General features: G+C 39.9%; 1 protein-coding gene across 3 annotated transcripts in view; it reads right to left on the reverse strand.

The window, feature by feature from the left end:
* Fars2 (phenylalanyl-tRNA synthetase 2, mitochondrial) overlaps positions 1-16,244 on the reverse strand; it is a 415,828-nt gene that overhangs the window by 291,143 nt on the left and 108,441 nt on the right. For all 3 annotated transcript variants that reach the window (XM_051194440.1, XM_051194441.1, XM_051194439.1), the window contains exon 3: positions 10,826-10,985. In XM_051194440.1, coding sequence (XP_051050397.1) covers positions 10,826-10,985 — 160 coding nt within the window. The remainder of the gene's footprint in view (positions 1-10,825; positions 10,986-16,244) is intronic.

Genomic DNA, 16,244 nt, shown 5'->3' on the forward strand with positions numbered 1-16,244 from the left:
TGGTTTTAAAAACATCTTGCCATGGTTTCTATATTAACAACACAATATTAACTAATAGCTGAAATTATGGCTTATTTCACATATCAAGTATCAGAAGTAAAAATATTTACTAAAAAATGACAAACTTAGGGCTAATGACCAAATCACATAGACCTTACTCCCTAATCTTTTACTTGGGGTGTTTGATGGAAATTAACCTGTATTACAATATAGCTACTGCAAAATCATGCCCAGTTTTTTGTTTATTTGTTTTGTTTTTTCTCTTTCTTCTGTCTCTTCTCTTGGCAAAAAGACATCATAGTTTACATTTGTAAATAAACCACAGGTGTTTTCAAATAAGCTTCAGACTTCTGTACATAAAGGCAGTTGTCCAAAATTACACCCTAAACTTCCAGCCTAGAGCCAACTAGAGAAGGACCATAATAAATGCTGACTTGAGTTTAAGCTTCCAATTTCTAAGGAAGCTTAACTCACCCTTGTGGGTCCAGCTGCCTTATCTCCATGCTGTATGAAGACAACAGAGGATGATGAAAGGACTTCCCATTGGCAGCGGGGAGACCTAGTCCTCTCAGGATACAAGCTCCTCTGGTTAGATGTAGACACAAACTACATGGATTGGTGGATGCAGAGTTAGAAGAACCCTTGAGGTGGGTACCTATGAAACTGTGAGTCGGAATTCCTTTTGGCAGTGATATGAGCCAATGGGGAGAGGACGATAAGAACTCCAGTTCTCTCTTACCTCTGAGCGGCCACACACATTATCTACCCCACTGCCACAGAAAAGAGGGAACTACTGCCACCCACCCAGGAATCACTCTCCCAACTGCTATATCCTTACCAAGACCAACTGGAGATGTAGACCAGGGGTGGGTGCAGCACTTCCCGTCTTCCTTTGCCTCCCATACAAAGCTCCAGTTTCTAGCACTTTGATGGGTGCACTGAGGATCAGTACAATGGTCTTTATAATCCATCTCCCTTTCACCTTCACAACAGATCTCACACTTCCACACTTAATAAATAATTGCAATATTCAACTCCCCCAGTAAAGGCTAAGCAGATTCTCCTGCTGGCTCCTAGACCCTTCATATTTAAAATAGGACTCTGCCGTAAGAACCCCTTCCATAGGCAGTAGAATGCAAATGTGAAAGGCAGTCCAAACAAAAGCACACCCTCCATGGAAGTGAATAATTTTTAAAGCTGACTACACACATGACATTAATCACTGTGTGTGGCATTAATTTTTCAATAAGTCTTTGCTCAGGTGGTACCAAGGTATAAACAGTAAAATGTAGCAATTTAAAGCACCAGCTCTGGTTGCTTTCTGAATAGCATGAAGCAGATGTCCATCAGAGTGAAGGAAGGAGGACAGAACAAAGACAGAGGATGTACTCTGCCTGGAAATAAGCTCCCAAAAATGTGGCACTGGGCTGGTTTGATCCCCAGGACCCCGTAATGGAAGTAGATCACACACCTTCAAGTTGTCCTCTGATCTGCATGTATGCACTGTGATATACACATATACTTCCAAACAAGTAAATAGATGTAAATGAAAACATTTTTTTTTTTTTTTAAATTGGCAGTATGACAGAAAACCACAGTGTAGCTAGGGAAATAACTCAACACCACTGGAAAAGGCACCTGGAAACTCACCCACCCCCCCTTACTTCCTAGAAATTCCAGTCCTTGACCACAGTATGCAATAATGAACAAGCAGGCCATGCTTTTAAGACTTCTAAGCAGACTTCTGCTTTAACAATTTTCCTTTAAAAAAAAAAATCTCTTAATACATTGACGAGACTGAGAATCAGAACACTCTAGCAGGATAAATCGAACTACACAGCAGGCCTTCAGTGAGGTGCCTTCTTAAAATGTCCCTGTCTCTGTCTGTCTCCTTTGTGTAGTGAGATAGTCCTTCTGTAGCACTGACCACGCCCATTGGGGGGTGGAGCGATGGGCGGAGGTGATCTGAGGAAGGAGGTCGGAGGGGGCCAGGAAGGCGCTCTCTCTTGCTGGCTTGACTCGGACAGGAGAGGATCGAGTTGAATTTCCTGGTGTTCATCTGTCTAGGTTGTAAGTTATTTCTCCCTGAATAAACATCTATTCGGCCTATTTGTTTATCCTGATCCTTATTTACCGCAATACCTTTGCTCTCCTGCTCCCTTACATAAACTTATAATTTCCTTTAATTACCAGGTATAAGCAAAACACAAATAACCATTTCAATTTTCCTTTCCCTAAATGAAAAACAGAATCCTAGCCACAACGCCCCACACCATGCTGCTTCTCATCGGGTATGTCTGAAGGCCTCTCTGCATGCAGGCAGAGGACACACTCATTTCCTTCCTCATCCCTCCAAAGCATTGTACGTGGCCATCTCATGTTCACAGAAGTTCCTGACTGATATGTGATTGGAACATACACAATGTTTTGCTATTCAGAGCAACGCTACTGGGCCCAAGAATAATTGCTTCTATAACAAGAATAACTATTGCCTCCTTGTTCTCTAATGATGTTACATAATATTTTACATTAACATTATCTCAATGCTTTTCATAGAAACCAAGAAAGACAATTAATTAGTGGTAGTGTCAAATTGGAGTTCAGGCACAGATGAAGACCCGGGGAATTGCTAATAAAAGACCACCAGGCTGACCCATCTGAGGCAAGAGATACAGCCAATGTGAACAGGATCCCCAGGTTCCTGCTGCCTTTCAGAGTGTGCTATCTGCATGCAGCCCTTATCTCTCTCCTAGCAAAGGAAGACTGTCTTCCAGAATTAGCAACTCTGTTGCTAGTGGTTATGAGGAAGAGGAGGAACATTTAATCTCTGAAGCATCCTTGTGGGATCATGAGTGTGAATTCCATTTCCAAAGCAACAAAAACTCATTTGTGGCATATCCTTCATTCCCAACTAGGGGCTCACAAAGGGGTCAATGCCCCCACTGTGGGGAATATTTAATATTCCACATGCACCCTCCACATTCACACAGCCTCTTGACAGGAAGTCCAATGTTGAAGAGTGCAACCACCACGTGTCATAAAGTCCTTTGGTGTAGATCTCTCCAAGCACACACCACAAGTTACTGCTGTGTCAGCACAGGGATCCTTCTACTAATATATGCACAGAATAACAATGAAAACTAAAGTCTAGCAAATTCCCCACCACTGGAGATGGTGTGGCTGACCCCATAGCTGTTAAGTCTACTTCATGCTAGTAACTGGCATTTAAGTTAATTTCCCTGGGAGTCCTCTTCATAGGATTCCTTTACATTGGGGCTAGGATCTTTAAGATGAATCCATTCATCCACCTCATCATGAAGACAGAAATGGCCACCAGCAGTTTGAATACTGAGTATGTAGTCAGAGGTACTAGGACAGATGGTTCATTCTCCAACGCTGTTTATTAAGCAGCAGAAGGAAGAGCCTAACAGCCCCTTACTTTGAGGTAATCACAGGTCCTTAGAGTCCTAGTAGTCCTCTACCATGCAGGCTAAAAAGTAATCAACTTCACTCCAGAATGCAAAGACTACAGGTGGGCATCATAACTGTCAAGAGCTACCAGAGAGCTATGAGTTCCTGGTAACATCTTGGTGCCTCCGCTCAGCTAAATGATGGTTTTGTGACCATTGAGTATGAAAAGCATGCACAGAGCACAACATAGGACCTGGCCTTAGTAGACCCCATGGGTAGTTTTAAATGAAGGCCATGGAAATAAAGCCCCAGAATCCTGCATCTCCTTACAAACCATGAAATGAATATTTCTAAATCGTGTGTCCAAAAGGTGAATGGCATTTGTTGCCCAGTTCATACATATTAGGCCCAGTGTATGTATCATCTCACATGCCTTCTCTCTCTGACTACTACACTATAGAAGCCTAGCAACCTCCAAACACAGCACTTATTATTCCCATTTTACAGGCCAAGGAAAGGCTTATACCAATATGAAGTTAAGTTTCCAGCCCAAGATAAAAAGCAATTGTCTAGTATTTACTAGAGCAGATAACAAAAAATGGCATTAGCTCTGCCCCCATCCAAAGGGCCTTACAGACCAAGACTGTAGACCCTTGTTCTACCTATCATGAAAGCGTAACATAAAACGAAAATTAAGGGAAGAAAAGAAACAGCACAGACTAAATTCAGACACAAGAGAAACATCTCCAATGGCCAGAAACAAAAGAGTAATGACACTCTGTGAGAGGTCAGGCCAAGCTCTGCCTGGATCCAGGTCCACACCAGGAAGAGCTATGAGCTTGGCCTCTGCAGATGGCACACTGCTAGCTTTGGACTGGGGAGTGCAAAAATCTTCCTCAGTGATAAAATTTGCTGGTACAGAAGGATGAAAACACTACCACCCAAATGCAGCCTGGAGCTGTGACTCAGAAAAGCTGTAGGTTTAGATAAGGCTAGAAACTGGATCCCTTTCACATCTCCACCAGTAGATCAACAGGTTCTTAAACCATGTTCTAGATCACTGTGATGAAAGCATTTAAGTACTGACAACCATTGTTAAGGGACTGTTTAGAGAAGAATAACAAAAAGAAAAACATTGAAATAATTCCAAGAAGAAAATATCTGTACCAAAAAAAAAAAAAAAAAAAAAAAAATAGTTTGGCCCACAGAATGTTAAATCCACAGGTACACAATCCATGCACATGCAGAGCAAACATGAACAAAATAATGCCATTCACAACACTTGGCATCAGGGAACCAGGAACTTATCTCTGAGGGACGAGACCTAATTCTTCTGCAGGAAGAAGGCAGAAAGCAGAAATAGCACAGCATTAATTCTGAGTTAGAGACAGATCTGGGAGTATGGAAAACTTAGAGAGGCTGTAGTGCATGGGGGGAGAGTGTAGAGGGAAAGACAGACACATAATGAACAAGCTCTAGACAACTACAAAAGATCACCCTCAGTGGAATGCTAATCACTGTGTGCACCTTGAAGAACCCGTCTGCAGACAGAAACTGACCTACGCAAAAGGGTTACAGGGAATGATGCTCCCACAGGATCAAGAATGGTGTCAGTTCCCAGCAACCAAATAGAAAGACCCATAATACACTGGTTATCATTCAGACAACTCAGAAGTCCCTGCATCAGAGTTGGGGGAAAAGGGTCATATTACAAATACTATTCCAGTCCTGCCTAAGAAAGAGTAAAAAGAAGATCATAAAAGGATCAAAGTGTTTCTGAGTATTACCAAACAAAGCTTATAGGCACTGGTTAGATACAGAATTACCCACTGCATCACAAGGTGAAATAAGCAATGCTGGTATCACATAGATAATTACCAGGAACTCAAAGAATAAAAACACACTTAGGGAAAAATCAATAGCAACTTAATAAGAAATGACAAGTGACGGAATTAGAAAACAAAGACATCAAAACAAATATTATAGCGATCTTCAATACGTCCAAAAAGCTAAAGCAAAAAACTGGGTAAGTTAAGTAGACACTGGGAAAATAATTCAGAAAATGCTCATCAATGAGTGATTAAAAAGGGGGGGGGGGGTAGGAGACAGGATTAGTAGCAAAGTTGACCCTTCAGAAAAAAAGTGTTAAACCTGAAGGTATGGTAACAAGGTGTATGCAACATGAAACCAAAGAACTAAAGCAGGCAAAGACAGAAAGGAGAAATTCCAAAGGAGAAAGCACTTATAACTAGAGTCCCAAAGGAAGGAAGTGATAGGAAATATCTGAATGTTGCTCTCTGATTCCCATGGTGATGTCCTATTTCCACTGAGCACTCTGCTGGCAAAAGGCAAAGCAGTTCACATCCAAAGCTTCAAAAAGGCTAAATGCACTAGACAGTTTTAGTTTTTAAATACATCTTGCTGTGGATTACAACCAAGCTACAACGAAAAAAGTCAACTGAACACTGCTGGATGCAAAGAGTGATTTGCTACTTCACTGTCTTGGAATGTTCTGAAAACAATGGTAATGGTATGGATGAGAAATGCATCACCATAGGCCAGCAGTTCTCAACCTGTGACCGCTTTGGAGGTTAAATGACCCTTTCACAGGGATCATAACAGATATTTCCATCATGACTCATCACAGTGACAAAATTACAGTTATGAAGTAACAACAAAGTGACTTTACGGTTGGGGGTGGGTCACCACAACATGAGGAACTGTGTTATAGGGTTGCAGTGTTAGGAATGTTGAGAAACACTACCATATACTCATGCATTCAGTGTCTAACTGAGAGCACTGTGTAGGGAGGTTATGAGATCTTTCAGTTCAGTCTTCGCTGGAGATCATTCATAACTGAGTGCAGACTTTGAACGTTAATAGGCTCACTCAGCTTCCTGTTCTTGTTCCCTGGTCCCTGTGTGTGGCTGAGATGTGAACTCTCAGCTTCCTGCTCTTGCCACCATGCTCCCTGCCATTATGGACATCCAGTGCTCTCAAACCATAAGCCAAAATTAACTCTTCATTGAGTTGATTTTGGTCAGGCTATATCATCACAGCAATAGAAAAGTAAAGATACAACCCTCTCCAATTGGACCATAAGAGTCAGCAGAAAACAGCAGTTTAAAGACTATGAATGTGAAATGATTAAAGTAGTTTACACTAAATTCAATTTTAGAAACAAAGTAGAACCCATACAAATCTAATAGTCTCAATCACTCTCGCTTCATTTATACTAACAGGGATTTATGGATAGAGAAAACAAAACAAAATGTTCAAGGCACTCTGTCTTTATTACTATTAGTTCACAGCACAGAGCCCTAGACGGTTTTGGCTGAATGGGTCTACAATCAGGTCTAACTGTCGAGCAGGTTGGGGCAGGGGGGATCAGCCTGTGGAAGGGCAACATGGTAAGGAGGAAGTTAAATGTAAGAGGAGGAAAACAACCTGCTGTCAGCCTCACAAAGCCTTGCATTTGCAGAGGTAGCAATGACCATCACAACAGCATCATGGAAGACACTCCTGCCAGACTCAGGCTCTGGACACAGGAAGGGATGTCCTCAGGCAAGGGAGTTCCTGATAGCCACAGTTGTCTCCTGAGGCACTGCTGGCTAAAGGCCCCTTGTATAATATCTTTGGAGATGTGTTTCAGAGGCCACACCAGAAAGAAGCGTGCTCCCCTGTAGGGACTAGGTCAGCAAGACAGCAGCAGAGGCCCTCTCTCCCTTGACATATTCAACTAAACTGCACCACGAGGGAGAAATGTACTCTACCGGGAAACACCAATATATGCCAGACAATGCTCTGGAAAAAGGCTGTAAACACCAAAGGATACAAAAAGAAATTAAACTTCTAGGAATCCTAAACCCCTATCTTAGATGTTATAAAAGAAATGATTACTAAGCAGGGTACAAAATATACAGAAAGCAATAGAGATGTGGAAAACAATGATGAATTCCATGAGCATAAAAATAGTCTAAAGCATTATTTTAGTTCTTTCTAATTCTAAAGTAATAACCTCTCTTACAATGGCCTCAGGATGCTGGTACAATTAAAATGCTCACGGAAAATAATAAACCACATCTGGAAATGGAGAAAAGCTGAACCTAAAACTGCGATAATAACAACAAACTGTCACAAGGACAGGACGTGTTCTAATTTTTAATTTTGCTTTTCAAGTACAAAGGAATCCGATAATAATAAGTGAGGAGAATCGGCTACATAAACAAATATAAAAAGAGTCTTGAGGAGTATGTCTGAAGCTGACAAACTATAGCCATTAATTAAATATAGAAAGAACGAAGCTTAGGTTTTTACGTGTCCTTTGGTACCCAAAATGTAATTGAATATGTAGCAAATAGAGGCTATGTGACATGCTGGCCCAGCACAAGAGGGAGAGGAAAAAGCCAGAAGGCAGACAGGAAAGGCCCACTCTAGTTAGATTGTCTGACTATTTTTTTTTAACATCATATATTTTATTGTCTCAATCTCAGAAATAATATTAAAATGATTAATATCTCTGATTTATTCACATGCTTCTCCTTTTAATCTTTTCTGGAAGGTTCTTACTTATGTGGCCCTAGGTAACTTTGACCCTCAGCTATCCAAATTCTTGAGCTACCCCTGGCAGCAGGAAAGAACAATTCCTTCTGCAAGTGCTCCATGTCAGGTGGGACTGCAGCCACCCTCTCTGTGGCTGTGTGACCACTCTCACTGTCCTCTGGGCTACATGACTCTCAGCTTGATGGTACTCATTCAAATGTTCTAAGACACATGCCAGGTTCCTTTCAGACTTCACTTTACATCAACAGTTCTCTCCAAGAAGACACCATTTTTTTTTTTTTAACTTTAGTGCTATTCTATATACCTTTGTGAAGCAGACATTACAAATAAAAATGAGTTTGAAAATGAATAAAACCAAACATACTGGCTAGGCATGGTAGCTTACATATCTTTAATCTCAGGACTCAGGAGGCAGAGGCAGGCAGATCTCTAAGTTAGAAGCTAATCTGGTATACAGAGTTAAGTTTCAGGCCAATCAGAAATACACAGTGAGATTCTATCTCAAAATAAAAAAATAAAGAAAAAAAAAAGCAAATCAAAACAAACAGAAAAACAGCAATACTGGTGTGTTATAAAATATATAAAATATGATTTGAAAAAGTAAATAAGACTATAAAAATCAACAAACAAACATATCCTGATAATGGGACACTATCTTACTGCTGTTTTGAAATTCAAAATTCCTATACCTAGGCATGAGCTTTTGCTCCACATCAAGGCAGGCATCACAGGCTAGCAAACAGACAAATGTGTTACAGAAGCAATCTTGAATAATGAAATTTCACCTCAATGTGTGGTTTTGAAAGACATGCAGATACAAATATTAAAAATACTAATACAAAGGCAAGTTCAAGACCAGATTCGCAGAAATATACATCCTTGGTTTCCATGGAATCTAGACAAGATACTCATTCATTCATTCATTCATTCATTCATTCATTCGACAACAGGCACAAGATGACTATGACGTGGAAATGAGAAGACAACTTGAGAGAACCAGCTCTGTCCATCCACCATGTGGGCCCTGGGGATGAAGATCAGGTTGTTAGGATGGACCCTGAGCATACGTACATGCTGAGCCGCCAGTGGGGGACAAAGATATCTTACAAAGGTACATGCCAATTGCTGCAGAGGGTGCAAAGCTACACTGAGCACCAACGTGACGGCCAGGCCATACAAGGACCCCATTCCATAGCTGCCACCAAAACAAAATGAGCCTGGCTCTCTGATTATGCTCCTCCATCCTCACAGCTGATCTGTATTTAGTGCCTTAATTTTATATCTCTTCCTTAGTGTTTTCATATTTATACTAAATTTAATATTTGCACTTGTAAGGTATATTTTGCTAATTGTCCCTCATCCTCTGTACCAGGTGCCCTCCTGAGTACTTCCTCCATCCTGGATAAGGCACCTCTTCTGAGTACTCATAGATAATGTTGCATGACCCCTTCAAGACAGGATCATGTCTACATTATGCCACACTGTGATGGCTACAGCATAGTAGAAATCAAGTTCATAAAATCTCACAAACAGCAATTGCAATTATTTGCTTACAGAAATATGCAAAAAAAAGCATGATAAGGAAGGCAAATTTTTTTTGTACATAATTTGACAAATGAATAAATGCAGATGAAATCCTGGCATGCTGTGTGAAACTGCGAGGCAGAACATTTCTTCTTAACACTGGGATCCACTCTTTTCTACCCTGCTTCTTAAGTGTCTGAACAATATAGTCTATCTCCCTACATTTCAGTGTTAAATAGATTGTACTACTGGTAAAAATACCACAATTCCTTTATTGTAGAAGTAAAGAGGGGCTAGCTATAATGGGATTTTCACATCAACAATCCTGAACTAAAATCTGCTTCAGATTATACCATTTAATATGAAATGCTTCAAGTCTGGAGAAAGGAATAGAAAATAGCAACCATCCATGCACCCATTATTCTATTTCATCAAATCATAACATTTTGTCATATTTTACTTCATACTTTTACAAAATAAAACATCTTGAACACAGATGAAGGCAGTTTCCCACACCCTCCCATTAGTATTCCTTACAGCCTAGAAAAGTGCAAGTCTGACATCAATGTGCAAATTTAAATAATATAAGCCATATAAAGAATGTAGAGGGCTAGTTAGTGGCTTCTTAAATGTTATATGAATTATGCATCTGATGATATGGAAATAAAGATATTCCTACCAACCTTATTAAAACAGAGCAGCAGAGCCTTACTAAATTACAACAGGACTCATTTTAAACATACACTTGAGTCCAAGTGTAAATAGGGGAGTCTAGAGGATGAAAGCAGAGACGTCAACCAAGATCAGTGAGCTCTGAGATCCAGCTGGGGGTGGGGAGTGTGGCTCACACTGAAGGAAGCATCAACAATATTTTCCCCCTTGGAGCAACATTTGAAACAAGTATATAAAGTGAGAGCTAAAATCTGAACAATATTATTTTTCCTATAGACTCGTGTTAATATCTCTGCTATTGACAATAATAGTCAGTATATCAAATGTAGGATTGTGCCATGTGATACTCAAAATTGGGAAGAATCTTGTTCATGTGATGTAATAATATAGAAACAAAACCAGGCTAACCAGACTCTTTCCACTGTAACAAACTAGTCTCTACCAACACTGCTCCTTCTCTAGATAATTTCTATCTATACCTTCTATACTTCAAGTTGAAACCAAGAGGTCCACAGGCTACCACCCATCCACGTATAACTTAGACAGAACCAAATTAACAACAAAAAATCTTAGATACAACCAGCCTCAACAATCTGCTGTACAGTGCTAATAACTTTTGAACTATTACGCCTTGCAAAGGTATCTGAGTACCTACCATCTCCAAAAAGATGTGTCATCAACCTTGTGAGCACTTGCTTAAGGTCAAACTCCACAAGCTTCACTGCCTCCATGGTGTGAGTCTCCTGCTTGTGAGCAGAGCGAGAACTTTCTTCAAAGAGCTGCAAGCTCTCTCCATCCTTCACACTAGCAAATAACTGTAAACCAAAAAGAATAATGAAATGTGTTTTTAAAAAGAAGAAGAAGAAAAGGAAAGAGAGGTCCTCTTCCATCTCTGTCAAACAGCAAAGAAATTCTGGGGATAAGAATTATAACTTAACAAAAAAAAATACATTAAAATTTTTAAATAATTAAATTTTATAATTAATATGCACATTGAAATTAACAACGCTTTGTGCTAACTAGCCAAGCTCTGAGCTACCTACCCAATATAGAGGGCCCCTAGGGAATTAAAGACACTGCTCAGATATTTGCTGATCTGTTTTACATTTGCCTGAATTTACAGTCATTTCCTTACAAGAGACATTATCCTCAATGTTAGCAAAAATGCCAAGCTTTAGATTCTAAAATCGTATCCCTACATGTCCCACAGGATCTTCCCAATGTGATCTAAGACTAAATAAGAAAGAACAGTTTAAGAATTAAATCCTAGAATGTCTATGAAGACAGGAAGCCTGCTGAGTTTTAATATTCTATTTCTAAAACCCATTTCAGGGCTTCACATAAATTTCTGCCACTTACTATATACTAAAAGGGGCAAATTAAAGGATAGTTAAGCCTCAACTCATGATATATAAAATGGGATCATGTTGAATTCACAGCTTTATATGGAAAGTAATATATGAAAATACAGGGTACATGGTACAGTATAACAACTAAATAAATTTTCATTAGTACTACCACACAGCTGTCATTAATTATGTGCTTTTTTCCCAAGAAAATAGAGTATCTGGGATTGATGAGAGATGCCTTGGTAAGTAAGTGTTTGACACATAACCATGAGAACATAATTCAATACCTAACAACCACATGAAAATCCAGGCACAATGACATACAAACTGTGATCCCAGTGCTGGGGAGGCAGAAACAGGAAGCTCTCTGGAGCTCACTGGGCAACCAGGCTAACCAAGGCAGTAAGCTTCAAATTCAATGAAAGACCATGTCTCAAAGACCATGTCCTCAAAAGCTAGGAATAATAGAGGAAGTCATTTGATATCCACCCCTGGCCTGTGTGTGCATACACATGTACAGACACAGGCATACACCTTCCCTACACACACACACACACACACACACACACACACACACACACGCACGCACGCACGCACGCACGCACGCACGCGCACACACACCAAGTGTGGTGACATAGCAGATCAACTTTACCTTTGAGGAAAATGAGTTATGAAAGAGAAATAAAGCCAGGTGGTGGTGGTGCAAACCTTTAATCCCAGCACTAGGGAGGCAGGGGCAGGTAGATCTCTGTGAGTTCAAGGTCAGCTTGGTCTCCAGAGCAAGTCCCAGGACAACCAGGGTTACACAGAGAAACCCTGTCTCAAACAAACAAACGAACAAATAAAAAAAACAGAGAGAGAAATGAGCAAATAGCCATCATTGTTTAAGCCTCAATCTCATGGAAGACAATGTTTTACTAAAGAGTTGTCAGTTCTAGTAATGTTATATTGGATGATTAGAACAATCTTCATACAAAAAAAAAAAAAAAAAGGAAACTGCTAAAGATACAAAGAAAGTAACAAAGTAGATGGGAATTACTAAGTAAAACTCTACAAAATAGCATGAAACCAGCAAAACAGGCAAAAGTTCACTAAAATGCCTGCCTTCCCAGCACACTAAGAGCAAAGCTAAGCATGAGTGACAGCTTAGCACAGAGAGCAAGATAAAAGTGCAAGCCCAGTAGCTGACCAAGCCAGAATGTCTGCTGAACATCACAGAAAGACTCATTCCATCACCCCACCCCACCTGCAAAGACTAAACATATGTAAAACAGAACTTGGGGAAATCTCCAGTCAGATGCCACACCTCCTGGACAAAACAGGAGCTCTAGCTGTGATCCAAAACCAAGAAAGTCCCATACTGAGGACTCCTCTAAATGCTCATCAAGTCTTTTCAGAAGATCCCACTGCCCTGGGGCTTAAGTAAGACCCATGAGTTTTGAAAATAACCCACCTTGTGTACAATTCATACACTTCAGGACTCAAGCCTAAGGAATGATGCTGCCCACTATTAGGCTGGGTCCTCACTACATTAATTAACATAAACAAACATCTTCACAGCCCAACTTAACCCTGAAAAATCCCTCACTCACTGAGATACTCTTCCCAGGTGATTTTATGCTGAGTGAAGTTGTTAACTAAACTTCCTAACCGCTAGAAAAGATTGCCAAGTACAAATAGTAAAAGGCCAAGTACAAAGGAGAAAATGCAGCCTTTCCTGTAAGATGCAGGAGGGATGCAAAGACACGCAGTCCTCATGCACAGGTAAATGAATAACTGAAGAATAAACCAGACACTGAATAATGTTCTGGCCAAGGGGGGTGGGCAGAAACAAAGGATTAACAAGAGAGTGGGTAATGGATTGTGAAAGTGGGCAGGGCACAAACAGTGATGATTCTCTAAGTAAAACTTTTGTGCAGTTCTAGATTGGAGAATTAAGTTTCTATTTAATCTACTCAAAGCATAAAAAAAGAAAACCAACAGAGGTGTGGAGAACCCCAAATGGGCTTTCATTTAAAAAGCACAGTCACAGAGAAGACAGGAGAGAACTGGCTGGTCACTTTATAAGGATAAAAATGGAATTATAGAGACAAACATGGGACACAAGTCAGTCATTTTCTCAACAAGAGTATATGGGGACAATTCTGAAGCACCTTTAAGTTCCTTCTATGGCTTGTTGTGTATTAAATGCATTATGGGTAAGAACAACAAGATCCTAAAGTCACTAACTAGCAAGGGTGATGGAGAGAGCCAGAAAGAGCCATTTAGTGTTGACTTGAGACTGAAGGCATCCACATATTCAACACCTGTACAGATACACATCAGTATAGAATCAGATGTATGTATATAGATTTCCTGGCTATGTCTACAAAGGCCTGGACAAAATGCCCTGACTATAACAACAAGCATTCTCAGGTCTGGGTTTTTAAATACCATCCTCTCAGAAAGAAGCAGTCCTTAGAGAAATAACTGATGAAATAAAAGATGAATCTGGGATACCTTGCCAAACACAGTAACAAGAGTCCAGGACACTGGAGAGTACCACAAGACTCCCTGGCCAAATCCGGAACAAACTGATACATAAATAAGTTGAGCATGTATTTCACCACAGACACAGAAACAAATTTCCAGAAAGCCATGAAGATAATTATAGTGAATAAATACGTACTGAGAATAAAATTCTAATGAATACATTTAGAAGAAGAAAGCCCAAACCACAGTAATTTAGAAGACCAGCAAATTCTAAAGTTGGTGGGGGAAAAAAAATACAGGAAACAAGATATTTACAGTGGTCAAGTAATCCACAGAAACGTCTTAATTATGACAGGAAAATGGTAACTTTGATGGCACAGAAACATACTATCTTTATGAAGTAATCAATCCCAGGGCAAACAAAAACTAAACAGATCAACACCCTGTCTCTCAAAAACAATGTACTGACGAAGGCAAAGAAAATTTCCTTTACTTTGTTATTTATTTATGGTTTTTTTTTTTTTTTAACCAAAAACACATAACCCAAATCTGATCATGAGAAGATATCAGATAATGTCCAAATGAGCAACATCCTTAGAAAGATTTGGTAAGCCATGAACAATCATCCACTCAAAACCAGTGGTTCTCAACCTGAGTGTTGTGACCCCTGGAGGAGCTGAACACCCCTTTCATAGGGGTCACCTAAGACTGTCAGAAAACACAGATATCAACATTATGATTTGTAACAGTAGCAAAATTACAGTTATGAATTAGCAACAAAATTAATTTTACGGTTGGGTGTGACCACATCATGAGGAACTGTATGAAAGATCACAGCATTAGGAAGACTGAGGACCAATGCTCTACACAAAGACAGACTGAAAACTGTCTTAGTTTAAGGAGGATGATGAGGACATGCCCACTACACAGTATCATTCTAAACCGAGTTCTCACTCAAGTAGGGAGAAAGATTTAATTCCTGCAAAACTCCCAGGAAGTGAATGCCTTTCTTGTTTTTTTGAGACAGGGCTTCTCTGTATTGCTTTGGAGCCTGTCCTGGAACTAGCTCTGTAGACCAGGCTGGCCTCGAACTCACCTGCCTCTGCCTCCCTCCCAAGTGCTTAAAGGCATGTGTCATCAATGCTCGCTGTGAATGTCTTTCATATTTTACCCTTGGCTTGTTTGTCTTTTTACTTAGATACTGAACACAGAATCATAGTATAACTAGTCTTAACCTTTCTCCTCTCCCATCCTCTCCCCCCTCCCCCACCCTGCACCACTCATTCAATTAAGACAAGGTCTCACTATGTAGCCTAGGCTGGTCTCAAATCAGGGCAATTCTGTTTCTCACTAATTCTGGGATGAAGGGTTTTAGTCACCATGACCAGCCTGGTAATGAATGCAGTGTTACCCAGTTTGATCACTCAAAATTCTAGCCTTCTACCCAAATGGCCTTTGACTGCATTCAAAAACTAAATCTCTCAAGCAATATGAGCTGCACTTACAATATGGTAATCTCAATATCTAATGATGGAACTAAAGACAGGTCCAAAAATATTTTGGGGGCTGGCAAGGTGGCTCAGAAGTTAAGCACACTGGCAGTTCTTCCAGAGAATCAGGATTGGGCTCCCAATACCAGCACAGTAGCTCACAACCAGCTGTAACTCCAGTCCCAGGGGATCAGACACCCTCATCTGGCCTCCATGGACATTAGGTATGTGTGTTGTACATTGACATATATGCAAGAAACACACACACACACACACACACACACACACTAAAATAAAAGGAAAAACATTTTAATACATCCAACATCTTCAGCATTGTCGCTATATTCCAAGGAAACTAGATGAAAGATACTAATAGCCCTTTAATTATTAAAGAATGAAAAGAAAAGAAATCCACTTCCAATGTGGTTTTTAAACTTTGGAGAAGATAACACTCTGTAGAGACTTAGGTACATGAACAGTTTTCCTTTAAAGGCAAAGAATTTAATAACTACATTAGATTAACAGGCAACACCAGTCTTTCTTTATATGAAAGTTTATATGAAATAGTGTTAATCCCATTACAAGGACAAGGTTGAACCATACACAATCATTAAAAATTCAAGATTTAAAAGAAAGCCATAAAGATGGAATATTTATCATGTCTCTGCAGTAGGATCACTCATAATTTTCCCTTATTCTGGTTGTTTTTATATATTTTGTAAATGTGAAGGTAGAGAGAATACAGCAATTATCATTTGAAGGC

The sequence above is a fragment of the Phodopus roborovskii genome, unplaced genomic scaffold (assembly GCF_943737965.1).
Source record: "Phodopus roborovskii unplaced genomic scaffold, PHOROB, whole genome shotgun sequence".
In the NCBI taxonomy this organism is placed as follows: domain Eukaryota; kingdom Metazoa; phylum Chordata; class Mammalia; order Rodentia; family Cricetidae; genus Phodopus; species Phodopus roborovskii.